Source organism: Penicillium atrosanguineum (genome assembly GCF_028827265.1).
Source record: "Penicillium atrosanguineum strain IBT 20685 chromosome Unknown utg000003l_segment0_segment0, whole genome shotgun sequence".
NCBI classification, from domain to species: Eukaryota; Fungi; Ascomycota; class Eurotiomycetes; order Eurotiales; family Aspergillaceae; genus Penicillium; species Penicillium atrosanguineum.
Window position 1 is genome coordinate 4624934 of NW_026623135.1, and position 14195 is coordinate 4639128.

General features: G+C 53.3%; 6 protein-coding genes across 6 annotated transcripts; 1 reads left to right on the top strand and 5 right to left on the bottom strand.

Moving 5' to 3' along the window:
- Positions 1 to 755: 755 nt before the first annotated feature.
- N7443_005179 (uncharacterized protein) lies at positions 756 to 1751 on the top strand (the record flags this gene model as incomplete). The annotated part of the gene is made up of 2 exons (XM_056885235.1): positions 756 to 1190; positions 1245 to 1751. The coding sequence occupies 2 exons, from the start codon at positions 756 to 758 to the stop codon at positions 1749 to 1751; spliced, it is 942 nt and encodes a 313-aa protein (XP_056743513.1).
- Positions 1752 to 3213: 1462 nt separating this feature from the next.
- On the bottom strand, positions 3214 to 7292 carry N7443_005180 (mRNA-binding protein RRP12; the record flags this gene model as incomplete). The annotated part of the gene is made up of 2 exons (XM_056885236.1): positions 3214 to 7179; positions 7230 to 7292. 2 exons carry the CDS (start codon positions 7290 to 7292, stop codon positions 3214 to 3216), a joined length of 4029 nt encoding a protein of 1342 aa, XP_056743514.1.
- A 660-nt stretch (positions 7293 to 7952) lies between these two features.
- Positions 7953 to 8686, bottom strand: N7443_005181 (U6 snRNA-associated Sm-like protein LSm1; the record flags this gene model as incomplete). The annotated part of the gene is made up of 4 exons (XM_056885237.1): positions 7953 to 8126; positions 8190 to 8305; positions 8370 to 8438; positions 8512 to 8686. The coding sequence occupies 4 exons, from the start codon at positions 8684 to 8686 to the stop codon at positions 7953 to 7955; spliced, it is 534 nt and encodes a 177-aa protein (XP_056743515.1).
- A 409-nt stretch (positions 8687 to 9095) lies between these two features.
- N7443_005182 (uncharacterized protein) lies at positions 9096 to 9773 on the bottom strand (the record flags this gene model as incomplete). The annotated part of the gene is made up of 1 exon (XM_056885238.1): positions 9096 to 9773. The coding sequence occupies one exon, from the start codon at positions 9771 to 9773 to the stop codon at positions 9096 to 9098; it is 678 nt and encodes a 225-aa protein (XP_056743516.1).
- A 986-nt stretch (positions 9774 to 10759) lies between these two features.
- Positions 10760 to 11569, bottom strand: N7443_005183 (uncharacterized protein; the record flags this gene model as incomplete). The annotated part of the gene is made up of 1 exon (XM_056885239.1): positions 10760 to 11569. One exon carries the CDS (start codon positions 11567 to 11569, stop codon positions 10760 to 10762), a length of 810 nt encoding a protein of 269 aa, XP_056743517.1.
- A 1185-nt stretch (positions 11570 to 12754) lies between these two features.
- On the bottom strand, positions 12755 to 13987 carry N7443_005184 (C2H2-type zinc finger protein; the record flags this gene model as incomplete). Its single annotated transcript, XM_056885240.1, has 1 exon — positions 12755 to 13987. The coding sequence occupies one exon, from the start codon at positions 13985 to 13987 to the stop codon at positions 12755 to 12757; it is 1233 nt and encodes a 410-aa protein (XP_056743518.1).
- Positions 13988 to 14195: the final 208 nt, after the last annotated feature.

Below are 14195 nucleotides of genomic sequence, written 5' to 3' on the forward strand. Positions count from 1 at the left end.
TCGGCGCGGACACACCGAGGCTGATCAGGGCGATGCCGAGCCAATGAAGTGGTATGAAATTAGCAAAGATTTAGAAGATGAAAGATAGGCCCGACTGGTCTTGCCCTATACTGATATTATAGCCAAAGCAAGTGTGAAGAAGTACCATTTTATGCGCATTGTACATTACCGCCAAGACTCGCACTAGAGCCTGTCAGCCAATGAAACCACGTCATTTCAGTCGTCGCTCACGCGGATTCTTGGCATCTTGGCGATTGGTAAAACAACGAATGCACAGCGTGGGACAGTCCTCTGTCTAACGTGGCCTCTACGATTAACAATCTGCTCGAGAATCATACACACTAACTAGCAAATGGCAGAAAGGCCAGCACAGGGTGACACCAGCATACGAAAAGGTGAAAAAACCACAGCAGCGACACTCGACGCCGAGACCTTGGCATCTGGGCGCCTTGGCGAGAGCACCTGCAAACAGTAGGATATGCCCTCCTCCGCTGCCATGGCCTTCCCTGGCCTTTCCGCCGTGCGGTTCTCTTATAAAATTCCCTTTCCGCCCTGGCTTTCCTCCTCTCCGTTTCGGCCAGGCGGAAATACACCCTAGACCACCCCCTCCAACGTCCAACGCATCCCCCCTATGATCCCTGGATCGTGCCCCGTGAAAACCATGTGGTGAGCCCTACAGACTCCTAGTCGCCCTCTGTGCGCCTGTACGACCTTCACCAGGCTCTCGCCCTCTCCTCCTACAACTCTGGCTCGCCATGCCGCCGCCGGAGATGTCATATAGTCCTGCCTATCACCAGGCTCAGGCCCCCCTCCGCGCGGTACCCGCTTCTATCATAGCCCCTCGTCCCTGTCAAACGTTGGGTTCCCCCGATCCGAGCCATTCAGGCCCGCAGCATCCCTCCGACGAATGGACGCCCGGGTTCGACATCAGTCCCCGATCCTCCGGACCGCGGGGCTCCCACACCTACTCCCCAGAGGCATCGCGACGCCAGTCCCGAGTGGACGACGGCTCGCAGATGTCCCGGGTACTCGTCTCCAGCTCCGGAGCCGCTCACAGGGAAGAGCGAGGCAGCTGGGCGGACCAGCCGTCCTTGATATCGGCCGACCAGTTGAGCTCTCCGCGCGCACAGAAGCGAGTCGTCCCGGACGATATCCCGGTTGATCAGAGTCAGGATGCGCTGCTTATGCTGGTAAGTTCTCTTATACATATTGCGAAAGATTCCCTTGGTCTGACAAGCTTGTAGTTCCGGCTTTCTGTCCCCGTCCCGATATTCTCCTTCGCTGCCTGTCTTTATACCTGCTGTGCCCTTCTATTCGCCGTCTTCTCTTCACCACTGCGAATATGCTCCCTATCACCCTACCTCCGCAATACCTCTTTCGTAACACAAGTTTGCGACCTTCTCTCACCGACCCTCCACATCCATGAACGGCTCGTTTGCATGCGTCCACCAACATCAGACCGTTCCTCCTCAACCCAATGGATCCGCTCCGAAACCACCTCAGACCAGCCGTCGATGCTGGCTGACTCGACTCGATACTATAAAGTTGGCACCTCAGCAGGCGTCCTGATCCTCTCGCCATTCCTGAGCATCGCAATCCTCCTCTGCGCCTGGACAGCCGCTTTCTTCTGGGTCTTCTCCATGGTAATGGGCAACCCAGACGGCACAGAGCGCAAAGACGACGGCCGCACAGCAGTCCTAGGAGTCTGCAAATGGTGGCGGACGTGGCTGGGCAAAGCCCGAAAGTCATGACCAAAGCCCCACCTCCCCCACCGGGACGATCTCCCTAAATGATAGGTCCGATTACGGACCTCCTCTCGGACCTGGATCCAGAAGAGAACTACGCGACACGACCCCTCATCACTTCATTTGCCAATATTACTATTACTTCAGTCTCTGAGAGGCTATGACTATACACCTGCATCGTGTGATGCTCCCGGAGTCAGGAATCGGGCCATGTCTTTGGCGTCGAAAGCGGGTACATTAACTATTCCCTTTTGGCTTCGACCTCCTATGTGATTTATTTGTGGAGGCTTTCTATACTTCTTGCTGGTCCTGTAGATGGTCCTTGTTCTCGATGACTGGGATGTTGATTCGTCTTGGGAATTGGAGACTTGCATCAACTGTACTTGTATGTATACTGTGCTTTTTGCGCGCAAATTTGATACCCGGATTATGCCTCCTTCAGTTTGGGTTCCTCTGAGGACTAGTATGATTTTGTAGATGGATCACATTGGACGAGTAGCGAAGACCAATCATGAAACGAAACCTGTATATCGGGAGAACGGGGTACAGAGGCTGAATCCATTCCACAAGATGGCCCGATCTTGCCATTGTTCGATCAAGGACCTGCTGCAGTGTTTGACCGTACACGAGCCCGTGCCGGAGTGCGTGTATCATGAGCCACGTCAGAGGGCGGGCATAGACGTCTTCGTCGCGCCTCAGGGTCTAAACGGGTCTGCCGCCCCATAGTGTAGGATCACCGAACTTGGGCTACAAACAACGACAGATCCACAGCGGGCTAAAGCACGGTATCTGCCGCACCAATTACAGTATACGTCTTACAGCCTAGAGAGCCTAGAGATAAATTGAAATCCATTACACGAAAGGAAATATAAGTAGCGGTCATTTTGCCTATTCAACTCATGCCGCTATTCCACAGCAGTGCCGCAGTATCTTCAGGTATGTACCAGAACACTATCCTTATCAAAGTATTATCTAGCAGGTTCTCTGCAATTTCCAGAGATCAGTACTCATCCGATGTTTCGCCTACGTAAAGGCGAGCTTAAGAACTCGATCGAGCGAGTGCTTAAGGAATGACACACTATCTATGTAGCACCCACAATAAGAGAATAGTTTTATCATTACTATGGTAGGGTGGCTCTCTGCGACTCATGACCGCGGGCTGGATTTCAACAACCTAGAAACTACTTCAAATGAATAGTGAGATTATAGAGGAAACTTTCAAGTGCAGAATAAGATCAAATTTCTATGTGCAAGATGCCTTAACAAACTTTTGCTCGTAATCAAATCATGACAAGACAAGCCCAAGACCTGCGAATATCAGTCAACCCCCAAACGGAAGCGCCAAGGGGGTATTATTCGAAATGTTCCTAACCAAAAAGAACGTGTGCCAGAGCCTTGGATGCGTGAAACAGTCTCCCCGACCTTCCCAAAGATAAAGGAAAGAAGATATAGGAAATTGGTCTTGCGTTTACCGGCTTCCGCGACCGCGGCCACCGGAACCACCTCGGCCACCACGATCACCGAATCCTCCACGTCCACCACCACGACCACCACCACGGCCACCGAAGCCGCCGCCACGATCACCGAAGCCTCCGCGTCCGCCGCGTGCTCCGAAACCGCCACGGCCACCACGATCACCACCTCGGCCACCGCGGTCACCGAATCCTCCACGACCACCGCGATCACCGAATCCTCCACGACTACCGCCACGATCACCGAATCCTCCACGGCTACCGCCACGGCCACCAAAGCCGCCACGTCCGCGGGCACCATCACCCTTCATGCCACCGCCCTTACCCTTGAAGGGTGTTCGGCGCTTCTCGATACGACCGCCACCGGGGGAGCCGTGGGTCTTGGGAGCACCGAGACCACGACGACCCTGAAGGCTCTCCTTAATAGCGCCTTCATCATCTTCATCGAGGTCCATGGCATCACCACCACGCTTGGCTTGACCCATCCTGACCTTACCCTTCTGGCCGCGGCGGACAGCATCGGGTCCACTAACAGCCTCGAGGTAGGCATTGACACCGCCAGCCTGGGCACCGCCCATCTCGACGTCTTCGGCAGCGTCGTCATCGCCAAGAAGAAGACGGCCATCAGCATCGAACTTAGCATTGCGCTTCTTCTTCGAGCCAGGGCCGGTGTTCAGGAAGCGCAGGCTAGGCTTGGTGGTAGAAATGTTAGCCAGAGCGTCGGGTGCCAGCAGATCAAGCGGGTTGTCGTCAGGAGACGTCTCGCGGATGTACTGGTTGCTCTGACCCTTGTTCCTGCCGCCAGCACCCTTGCCTCTGATGCGAGCGGTCTCATCGACGTCGACGTCACTGGCGCCATCGTCAGACCCGTCGTCTGAGTCCTCGGAGTCGGAGCCGTAGACGGCCTTGTCAAAGGCGTTGCCGCCGGATTGCTGCTGGGCAGGCTTCTCATCTTCCTCGTCCTCATCCTCGGCGCCCTCCTTCTTCTTGCGCTTGTTGCGCTCACGCTGCTTGCGAATGTTGACGACCAGCTTACGGTCATCTTCACCGACCAGGCTCTCCATGAGAGGAGCACCGAAGCGGCGAACCAGACGATCGATGATACCCTTGACCTTGCTGCGAAGACGACCCTTGTGCTCCTTGTTCCAAGCCATGAGGTTGGGGACAAGGGCATTGAGACGGGGCCGCAAGGCCTCATCGGGAAGAACGACAACGGCAACCTTGACGAAGCCGAGGACGGACCGGACGATCTCGCGGTTGTTGCTGGTAAGGAAGAGCTCGACAGTCGCCACGAGGTCAGACAGAACCTCGGGGCGGAGCTGAGTGTGGAATTCGAAGAAGAGGCGGGACAGGGCTGTGACGGACGCAGCAACCATGTGGGGAGAGGAGCCAGCCAAACCGGCAGACACCATGGTGAAGAACTCCTCAATGGTAGCAGGGGCGTCAGGTGAGTCATCGGGCATGTGAGCCACCAGTGAGTTGCGAATCACAGTGCCCTCGGGGTTACGTTCGGGGTCAGTAGTGCGGTGGGAGAGGTGGATCAGTAGATCGAAAGCGGCAGTACGGGCCTTCTCGTTACTCTCCTTGCATCCAAGGACAACCTCAGACAAGATAGCCGGGATGAAGTGGAGCTCGGAGGTGGGCAGGTGGGTGATCAGCTCGTGAATGGCGAGCATGCGGTCACGGCGACCAGATGCGGGAGTCTTGTCAGATGTGGCCAGCATGAGAGCCTGCAGCTCACCGCTGCGCTCTTGCAGAGCAGCGCTACCGGTCTCGGTTGAGGCAAGACGGGGGATGAGCTTGTAAGCTTTCTTGATAAGCTGCTGATCGGGGTTGGGGGAAGTGCCATTGAGAATAGCGGTGGCCATAGCGAAGAGACCGCTGAAGCTGGAGCGAGGCAGATAGATAGACATGGCAATGACCAGGTCAATCAATGTGTGTGAAGTAGGGGGCATCTTGTTGGCCTGATCCTGCTTGGGTGCATCCTGCTGCTGCTCCTCCGCCAGCGAGGATTCGAGCATGGCTGTGACACGAGAGAAAGTCTCATTGAGTTCTGCCTCGGGGGTGATGCTCAGATAGGAATTAATACATTGCAGGATGTAGCCACGGTGGTGCGGAAGAGTCTGGCTGTAAACGTTGAACAGCACGGCCAACAGGTTACTGGCAAAGCCAGCCATGTGGGCAATGTTCTTGGTGGCAGCAGCCTTAGTGATACGGCGCTGCAGGATCAAATCCTCCTCCTCGCTTTCGACCTCCAGGATAGCCTGGTTAGACTCGACAAGGTTTTGCAGAGCGCGACAGATGTCGACGCGCAGCTCAGCCTGCTTATAAAGGACGTTGGAAAGCAGCTCGGCAAAGCTCTGGTCAAAGGCCTCAACCAAGTCGAGGGGCAGTTCACAGTATCCGGGAAGAATTCCCCAGGTTTGCTGGACAAGAGTTTCGAAGATCTTCATCTCAACGTGCTTCTCGGCACTACGGAAATCAACCATCTTCTGGTAAAGAGCCTCACTCAAAGGCACAAACTCTGAACGGAAGTGACCCAGGTCGGTATTCGTAACTGAGTCACGGAGAATAGGCAGCAACCAGACACGACCGGGCTGGCCATTCTTCTGCTCAATGATGTTCAAGGGCAGAATGTCGAGAACGGCGGCGGGGCCCATGGCCTCAATGGCACTGCTGAGAACGCTATCGGCCTCCTTCTTTCCGTGGAAGGACTCGTTGCTGCGGAGCTCACCCACGGTTGTGACAAGGCTGATAAGGAAGGGGCTGGAGCGCCACTTGAAGCAATCGAACATGGCAGAGCAGACATTGAAAACCTCCATCCAAGCAGCCTGGTACTTGACAGACAGAAGATCAGCGGCGGCCTTGGCCAGCTTCTCCAGAGTCTTCTCATCGTAGACAGAAGGGTCTATAATAACACTGTTGGGGATACAGTTGTGCAGGAAAGAGATCAAACACTCAGACGCGGACACGCGGATGTTGTTTGAGGGCGAAGCCAAGAATCCAGAGATGAGCTGGAAAAGTTCAGGAAGCTTCTCAAAGGTGTCTTCGGGGCTGATTTGAGCAGACACATCGTATCCACGGGACAAAACAGCGATCCAGGGAGGAAGAAGTTGGGAGTCATTCTGTGCGGGCTTAAGCTCGGAGATGGCCTCCAAAAGACGGGGAAGCTTCGAGGACGAGAACTCGTCCGCCATACCCTCAAAAATGACCTCGAAGACCTCGAACGCACCCATAGTGATGTACTCGTTGGTGGAGCGAGAGGCGTTCATCAGCAGTTCACAGAGCGACTCGATCTTCTTGCTAGGCCAACCGCCCGAGGCTGTAGCAATGGTCTTCACCAGCTGGAGCGAGTGGATAATTAGAGGCTCGTGGTTGTCTTTCTGTGCATCGTGCTTGCCCTTCTTCTGCTTCAGCGCAGTCGCAATACTATCGCCAAGCGTCTTCATCGCAGACTCGGCGCACATATCCGCAGCCGGGTGATCCAGAGACGGACTGGGCGGGGGATTCTTGAGAACCTTGACCAGCGCATCCTGAGCGCGCTTCCGAACCTTGGGCCGGTGGTCAACTGAAAGGCTGAGCAGACCCGCCGTCGCCCGACGGGGACCGATCTGAGTGTGAGGCAGATTCCATGCTGCGGCATCCTGAGCAATGAGAAGCGACTCAAGACAGCCAATTGATGGTCGCAGAAGCGGGGCCTCGACCTCGGGCAGCGAAAGAGCAGGCGCAAGACCAGTGAGAATCTGAGAGAATTTGGAGCAAAGAATCGGAGCGGGAACGTAACCGGTGGTGATGTCGAGCAGATAGACGACGGATGTCGCCAGGTCCTTGTTAACGATTCCTTGGTCGGCGGACAGCGACTGTGAGAGGAGCGCAAGGAGCGCAGCGAAATAAGCGGTGGAGGAAAAGTCTGCCTTTTGGTCGCGAAGAGTGTCCTCCACTGCAGAGAGCACCACGGCGGTCTGCAATCGGGTCAGTAAGTTTCTGTAGATTGGCATGGGATCACACATACATGGTGCTGATTCTGCAGCTTAGGAGACTTGATCTTCTCGAGCTTCTCCGCCAGGGTCGCCATGATGATCGTGGACGACAGGAGGAGAAGGACAGAAAGCGTGCGGGGATGCTGTTCTGGCGGTGATGGAGAAAAATCGACGAGAAAAAAAAAGGTACAGCGGGTTCTTGGCGCGGTTATCGATAAGCAACTACCATCTCTCCACTGTGAGACCCGCTTCTACTCTGGAGAAAATAGGAAATTGTGAGAAAATTTAATCGAAAAAAATTCATAGAACCATCAATTCGTGGATTTTTATTATTGAACAAGGCAAAAAAGGGAATATGGACCCGAATTGGGTGTGAGGACGGCCATTCTGCGCCATTATCAGTAGGCGGCGTGCAGAAAGACGAAGGAGAACGGCAAATCAGCTTCAGACTAGAGATACTAGTTTACCTCAGAGTCGTCCTTGAGCGTATCCTTCATAGGTCCCTTGTATAATCTCACGTTCACAGTTCGTGAGAACTTCGAAGACCTAGCACAAATAGAAGCAGGCCATTGCAAGAGACTTTTCACTTGCCACCGCTATTGAATAGTGTACAAGTAAACTTGTCCAAGCCCATAAGCGCAGGTTCCATCCTTAATGGCGAACCCTCCAATGGCCCCCAAAGAGTGCGTCGTGAGAAATTTCGGGGCTTCGGGATGAAGACAACGGCCACACAAGTAACAGCGGTAAGAGAGCTACTAGAATAGGATCTCTCCGCTGTGCTCAGGCTCAAAACCCAGAGCGGACAGCTCCTTGTACCGCTTCTTATCACCGGTCTTGCGCTGGTTGTCTTCCTTCTTCTTAAGCGCAAAGACTTCTTCGAAGGGAGCCTTGGTTATCGTAGTAGGAATTTCATCTTCGCGGTCCAAATCCTGTAATATTATATTAGCATTGAGCTTAGTAAATCAGAGGTTGGAGCTTCTCCATGCACATACCACTTCACCGAGCAAGAGGACATTCTCGCCACGCACGAGGAAGACGCCGCGCGGGACATCAGCGTAGAGGTTTCCAGCGTAGATGCGCTCAACGGTATCCTGGAAGAAAAGGTTCGCTGTAAAGTGGCAAGAGAGGCTGGTAAGACACGGTTTACGTGAAAGGCTATGCGACACTCATACCGAACTGGTCCCAGCTTCGCAAAACACCGATCAATTTCCTCCCATCGCGCAGAACAAGCACTAGCTTTTCTACAAGGCAGAAACAATTCCCCTGTCAGCAAATGACTCTTCCCGGGTCCTCAATGCGTTTTGGGTCACGTACTATCTGTCAAATCAAGTAATTGTGCGGCAGTGGTGAACATCTGCGGGGGGAGCTGGGGTGGGCCAGAGGTGGGCTGGTTCTGGCCACCAGGACCAAGAGGAGTCTGCTGGGAGAACTGCTGGGAGTTGCGCTGCTGCGCATTGGCAGGGCTGTCGTTGAGCGACAATCGCTCCATGTCGGTGGTGGAAGGTGGGGGTGTCTGGGAAACGGGTGGGCGTAGATTGCGTCAGAGAGCGGTTGGAGTTGGAGTTCACGAGGTTCAAGTCAGGAGGAGGCCGCTCTCATTATAAGCGAAGCTGCACCGGGATTAAGAGGAGCGCCGGGCAGCGCGAGACTGAAGTCGCCGGAGACGATTATCAAGGGCGGTGGGGTGGGTTTGTCGTGTTTGCACCGGGTTCTACTTTCTACTTGAGTTACTACCTTCTATTGCTATATCCTTCTCTTTTTGGATATGCTTGAATCCATGCTGAGACTATCTGGGATGATTTGCCTTATCTCTAAAAGTAGCTAATTCAAATAGTGCAAGTTGCATTCAAACGTGAGCATGCCATGCAACCCACACTTCCTGGATCTTTCCATCAGCTCTATGAGTGGGAGGTTCGAAGCCACTCTTTGCATTTCTCGTCTCCAGGAACGCTATTCCCGAGAATTACTCTCCCGGGAATGCCATTGCACCCAGAATCATTCCCATGGCATGTATCGCTTTCAGTAACGTCCTGTCCGTCAATCCATTCACGGCGACCCACGTAATATAGTCCATTGCGTTTAGGATCGATCTCTCCGAGGTCTGGATGGTTTGGGTTGTAGATAAAGAGACTAGGGCGAAGCTCTTCTGGGACAGGTTTTGGGGAGTATGGAAATTCGGCGAAGGAGCTCAGGTCTGTCCGTGGTGCGTGTCTCACAATTTGCTCGCGGATATCAGCAGCCCATGTATCCCGTAGGTACCAGTAGAGAACAAAGGTGAAAAGATCATGGTCATAATCGCGATCGAATCCGAATGGCTCTGAGGAGTTGAAGTCAGCCATTAGCTTGCTGACGATTGTGTAGCGCAAGTTTCGTTGGCTTGGGGTTTCGAGGTGTGCTGTTGTTGGAAGAAGATTGGAGTTCATTTTCAGTCGGAACGTGTGAATGAAGAAGCGAATCAGTGGGCCAAGGAGGGCTTCGAAAGATGTGAGGAATTCAGGAAACGTTCTTCGAAATACCTGGACTGCGTTCGCTGCATCTCGCGTGAAGTCGTGAGTCTCGTTGTCTTGTGAGGACATATTGAGTACCGTTTGATAACTTTGGAATGTCGAAAAGACGAGGAGGAGATGATTGGTATTGAGGCTGGGCCAGACGATGTGAGCAGTTGAACATTGAGCAAACTGAGCGAGAGAGCTTGAAAAGACACAAGCCCAGTAGGCATTCAATTAGGAAGTGATGATTCGGAGACGATGAGATGATCATTGGTCTTCGAAATTAACTATAATGTACTATCTGAGTTTAGTCTTTCATATCTCTCGAGCTGTCTTGCATTCACTGATGCTTGTTGTAGGCTACGTCTACTAGACTTCCCTCTATAGCTGTCATGGTACGATCTACATCTACCTATTCCTCTCCCCGGCAGAGACAATTCAACTTGTATTCAATTAATATTATCCCGAAGACGCTGCTTTGATCTACCAGTATGTAATTCATCAACACGATCGATTAGAACCTTCACAGGTTGGTTCTGTGTCAAAGATTTATGAAGCTCGAGATAGCTAGATAACATCCACAAGGCACCACAAATCGGAAAAACAACAACAACCAAGCAGATCGAAGGACAAATAGTTCCCGAAAATTTACCGAACTATGTAGTTTTCGGATGTGGTCTATCACATTTGCTCTCCACCAGGTTCACCGCCCCTAACGACGTCCCGAAGACTCAGCTCAATCCATCGTCTCTCATTATACGCCCCACCGAGCAGCAAAATCTACTGAAACATCCATTCCTACGCCGGAAAGCGGCAACAGCATCAAAAGACAGATAGCAACAAAGTCAACGAACAGAGGACAGCCTCAAGGCAAAGCTCATGCAATCTCATTCTCAAGCAGTCCCTCGAAAAGACCAAGTAATCCAGAAAGAATAATACAGAGTGCAGCAGACACAGAACAAAACCTATACAGTGAAAAACACATAGAACGAGGGGATATCTGAACCAAAGGCAAAAAAACGGAACCCAATACTCAAATCCATCAAAATCCAAATCCAACTCATTCCAACAGATCAAACAAGGCAAACCCCCCTCTGCTGCCCTCTGATCCTCTCCTCTCTCCTACGACTATACGGTGCACAGTATGGCTCATCCGATGACCCGATACTAGCCCGCACGCCATCTTGTGAACGATGATATGCTGGACTCGACGGCGCCGGAGCAAGTTGCATAGCCTTGAACTGGGCATCAGAGATGATCCGTCGGCCATATAGGTATCGCATCAGTTCAAAATCCGGCCTGCTACCTGCTAGTGTTTGTCCGTGCTGATAGTGTTCCGTCGCGACGTGGTCGAGCATGCGGTCCCAAGCTGGGGGTTCCTCGGTATCGTTCATCGAAGTATCCTCGTTATCTTTTGGCCTATCCTCCAGTACTCTTTCCACAGGCGTCATGGAGTCCGAGTCTCCATCCACAAAGTTCGTATTCGGACAAAGCGGGCACCGCGCCGTCGACGGCGGCGGGTGAGTGCGGAAGTGACTGACTACATGCGTGCGCCACTCGCTTTCATCGTCGAAAGAATCATGACAGTCCAGCATGTGGAAAAGACAAACATACATTCTCGTCTGCTCATCGACCCTATCAAGAGCCTGCGCAGCAGTATTCCACGACGAAGATGAAGACGAATCTTCCACTCGCGATCCAACTGATCCTCGGGAAGTAATAACAGGCGCCAGACCATCCATCTCGACACGGCCTTCAGCGGTATCCACCGACGATATGGACGGCGACGAAGACCCGCTCGATAGGCCCGGGAGCGTGGGCGAGGAAACTGGCATAGCGCTGACGACCACGCCGTGCTTTTTTGTTTGCGCGCTTTTACTCATGGGGGAGGTGATCGCTGGGCGGAGAACGGCGAAATGCTTAGAGCTGATCGGGGGCGGATCTGACGGCTCTTGGGGCTCGTAGGCTCCGACATGCTCCGCACGGGGCTGGCGGGGAAATAGAGATACCCTTGATCACGTTAGAGGATGTTTCGTCACCGGTGCACGAGCGTGGAATGGATTCGGTTTGATTCGGGCTGGACAAAGCTCTTTCATGAGAACGTACGGTCTTGATATGGTTCGAGAGAAGTCCAAGCTGGATAGTGACTTTTTTTTTTTTCTTTTTTCCCTTCTTTTTCCTTCTGGTTGGCTCCAGGGCTATAAAGGGCACAATTTCTGGATGTACCTGTACTGAAGTCAGCATGCATGACATTATAGGTGCCGGCGTAGCCCGACTCTGCATAGGTGGGTACATTTGACGAACGTTGATAGACACGATGCAATTCTGCACGGACTAAATGTCCAGGGCAGACACCGCACACGATTTGGAGATAAAAGTTCAAAACGTTGTGTACCTGGTGGATTTTCTGCGCTAAGCATGGAGGGGGAGCGGGGGCGTCGGGCTAACGTTTGGGCTGTGCAGTAGTATCGTTGGGAATTGTCTATCATTTGTGTGCTCGGCTTGAATGGTACTTTGTTCTCTGAATCAGATGCTAAGGACTGGTCTAGATCGTATGTGGTAGGTAGATCTGCAAGATGTCTTTTTGTGTTGCGTATCCTTGTCCCGACAGATCTGTATGGAGGGTGTCAACGCTATGGTTGTGTAAATTTGAGACAACCACATTGGAACTACAAATTTGGATGTGACAGATGCATATGAGTTGATAGTTTTCATTTTTGTCCCATGCAGAGCAGGGTAGCAATTAGAGAAGAGAATAAAACAGGGTGGCCAGAAGTATAACAGGCCACAGGCCTGGGAGGGGAGAATCAACACAAAGAAAAGTAGTCAGGTCGACTGAGAAAGAAAAAGATTTTAGACTCGAAGAAGGGCGAACCCCTGAGAAGAAACAGCCACAAGGAAAATCCCATCCCATCTATATCATGGAGACGCCGACTGAAAATAAGAAAGAAAAAAAGAAAAGAAAAAAAAACCATCCAAACCGACACCGATGATGCCTGCAATCCAATAAAATGCACAAAGTCTATATCGTTTCGTGGCGCGCATAACATAACAAGAGGAAAACAAGATTAGAAGCGGTCGGCTAGGTCACCGCCTGCAACGGAATTGCTGGTTGACGAAGACATGGACGCGAAGCCGCCTGTCGGGTTGAGCATGTCCTGCACCGCAACCTTGGGAACCTGAGGCACGGGAAGCTTGCGCTGTGTGCCGTCCGGTTTGGACATGATGTCCGTGATACTGGGACCTATGTGTCCTTGACCGGGGCTGTAGTAGTTGGGACCCTCGGGTTGGGGCTCCATAGGGGCCAGAGCGGGAGTGTGTTGGAGGGTCAGGTGGCGGATTGAAGGAAGGTGCAGCTCGTTGGCCCCCAGAGGGCGCAGACGAGGCGAGTGGGCAGGGGTAGCCAGAGGAGTATGATCAGGAGTAGGAGAAAGCGAATCGTGCGAGAATGTAGGGGAGGAGGGCGCGGTGGAATTGGGAGAGTTGGGGCGCGAGCGCTTCACGCGGTGTCCACCATACGCATCATCGTCCTCGTTGGAATGCGAGCGAGTCATGTTTTGAGAGATGGCGTAGGCAGACAGGGAAGGCAGACCACGACCGGTGCCATGACGGGAACCAAACATGTGTCGCGATCCGTGGAAGCCCATGTGGTCATCGCGCTCGACCTGCGACGCAGCGGTGGCCAGCAGATTGATATCCATACCGGAAGAGGCGCGCTCGCTGGTGCGCGAGTAGGGGCCCAAATTTGAGCGCATGTGGTTCGCGTAATTGGAGAAGGAGTGTGGCGGCGAGACGTCCGGGGATCCAACCTGAGAAACCGGCGCAGAGCGAGTAATAGGCTTGCTCGGCGGAGGCATCATGTTGGCGGCGCTGGCCATCGCGGCATCCTGACCGGCGGCGGCAGCCGCAGCGGCTGCGAGGTGTTGGGCCTTGTTGCTGCGGCGCGAGTTGGGGTTGTTGTGGATGCGCGAGTGGCGAGTGAGCTCATCAGAACGGCTGAAGCGCTTCGTACAGCCGGGGAACTGGCAGGCGTGAGGCTTCTCGCCCGTGTGCGTCCGAATGTGACGAGTTTGGTGCTCCAGGCGGTGGAAAGCACGGTCGCAAAGAGGACATTTGTAGGGCCGGGGTAGGTCCTGGCGGACCTCCTCGTTCGCAGGACGAGCACCCTTCATGAGAGGCGGTAGCAAGCTGACAGAAGATGCCATTGAAGAGGAGTCTCCCGAAACAGGAGAGGTGGGATCCGTGGCTTCTTGAGGATTCAGTAGATTGGAGAAACCCACTGACGAAACCGGTAGTGGCATGTGAATATTTCCAGGTGGGACGGGACCGGATTTATGGCCGCGAGGAACAGATTGAGAGCCGAGGGAGTCTTCACACAAGGGGGGGGCCAGAGCTCAAGAAGGTCTCGGTTGATCTGCACCCGAGGGTTCTTTGAGAGTCGATCTATGATCTGCCCTGTGATCCTATCACAGATATATAAAGATAGAGTGTGGGGGTGGTTGTATTTGG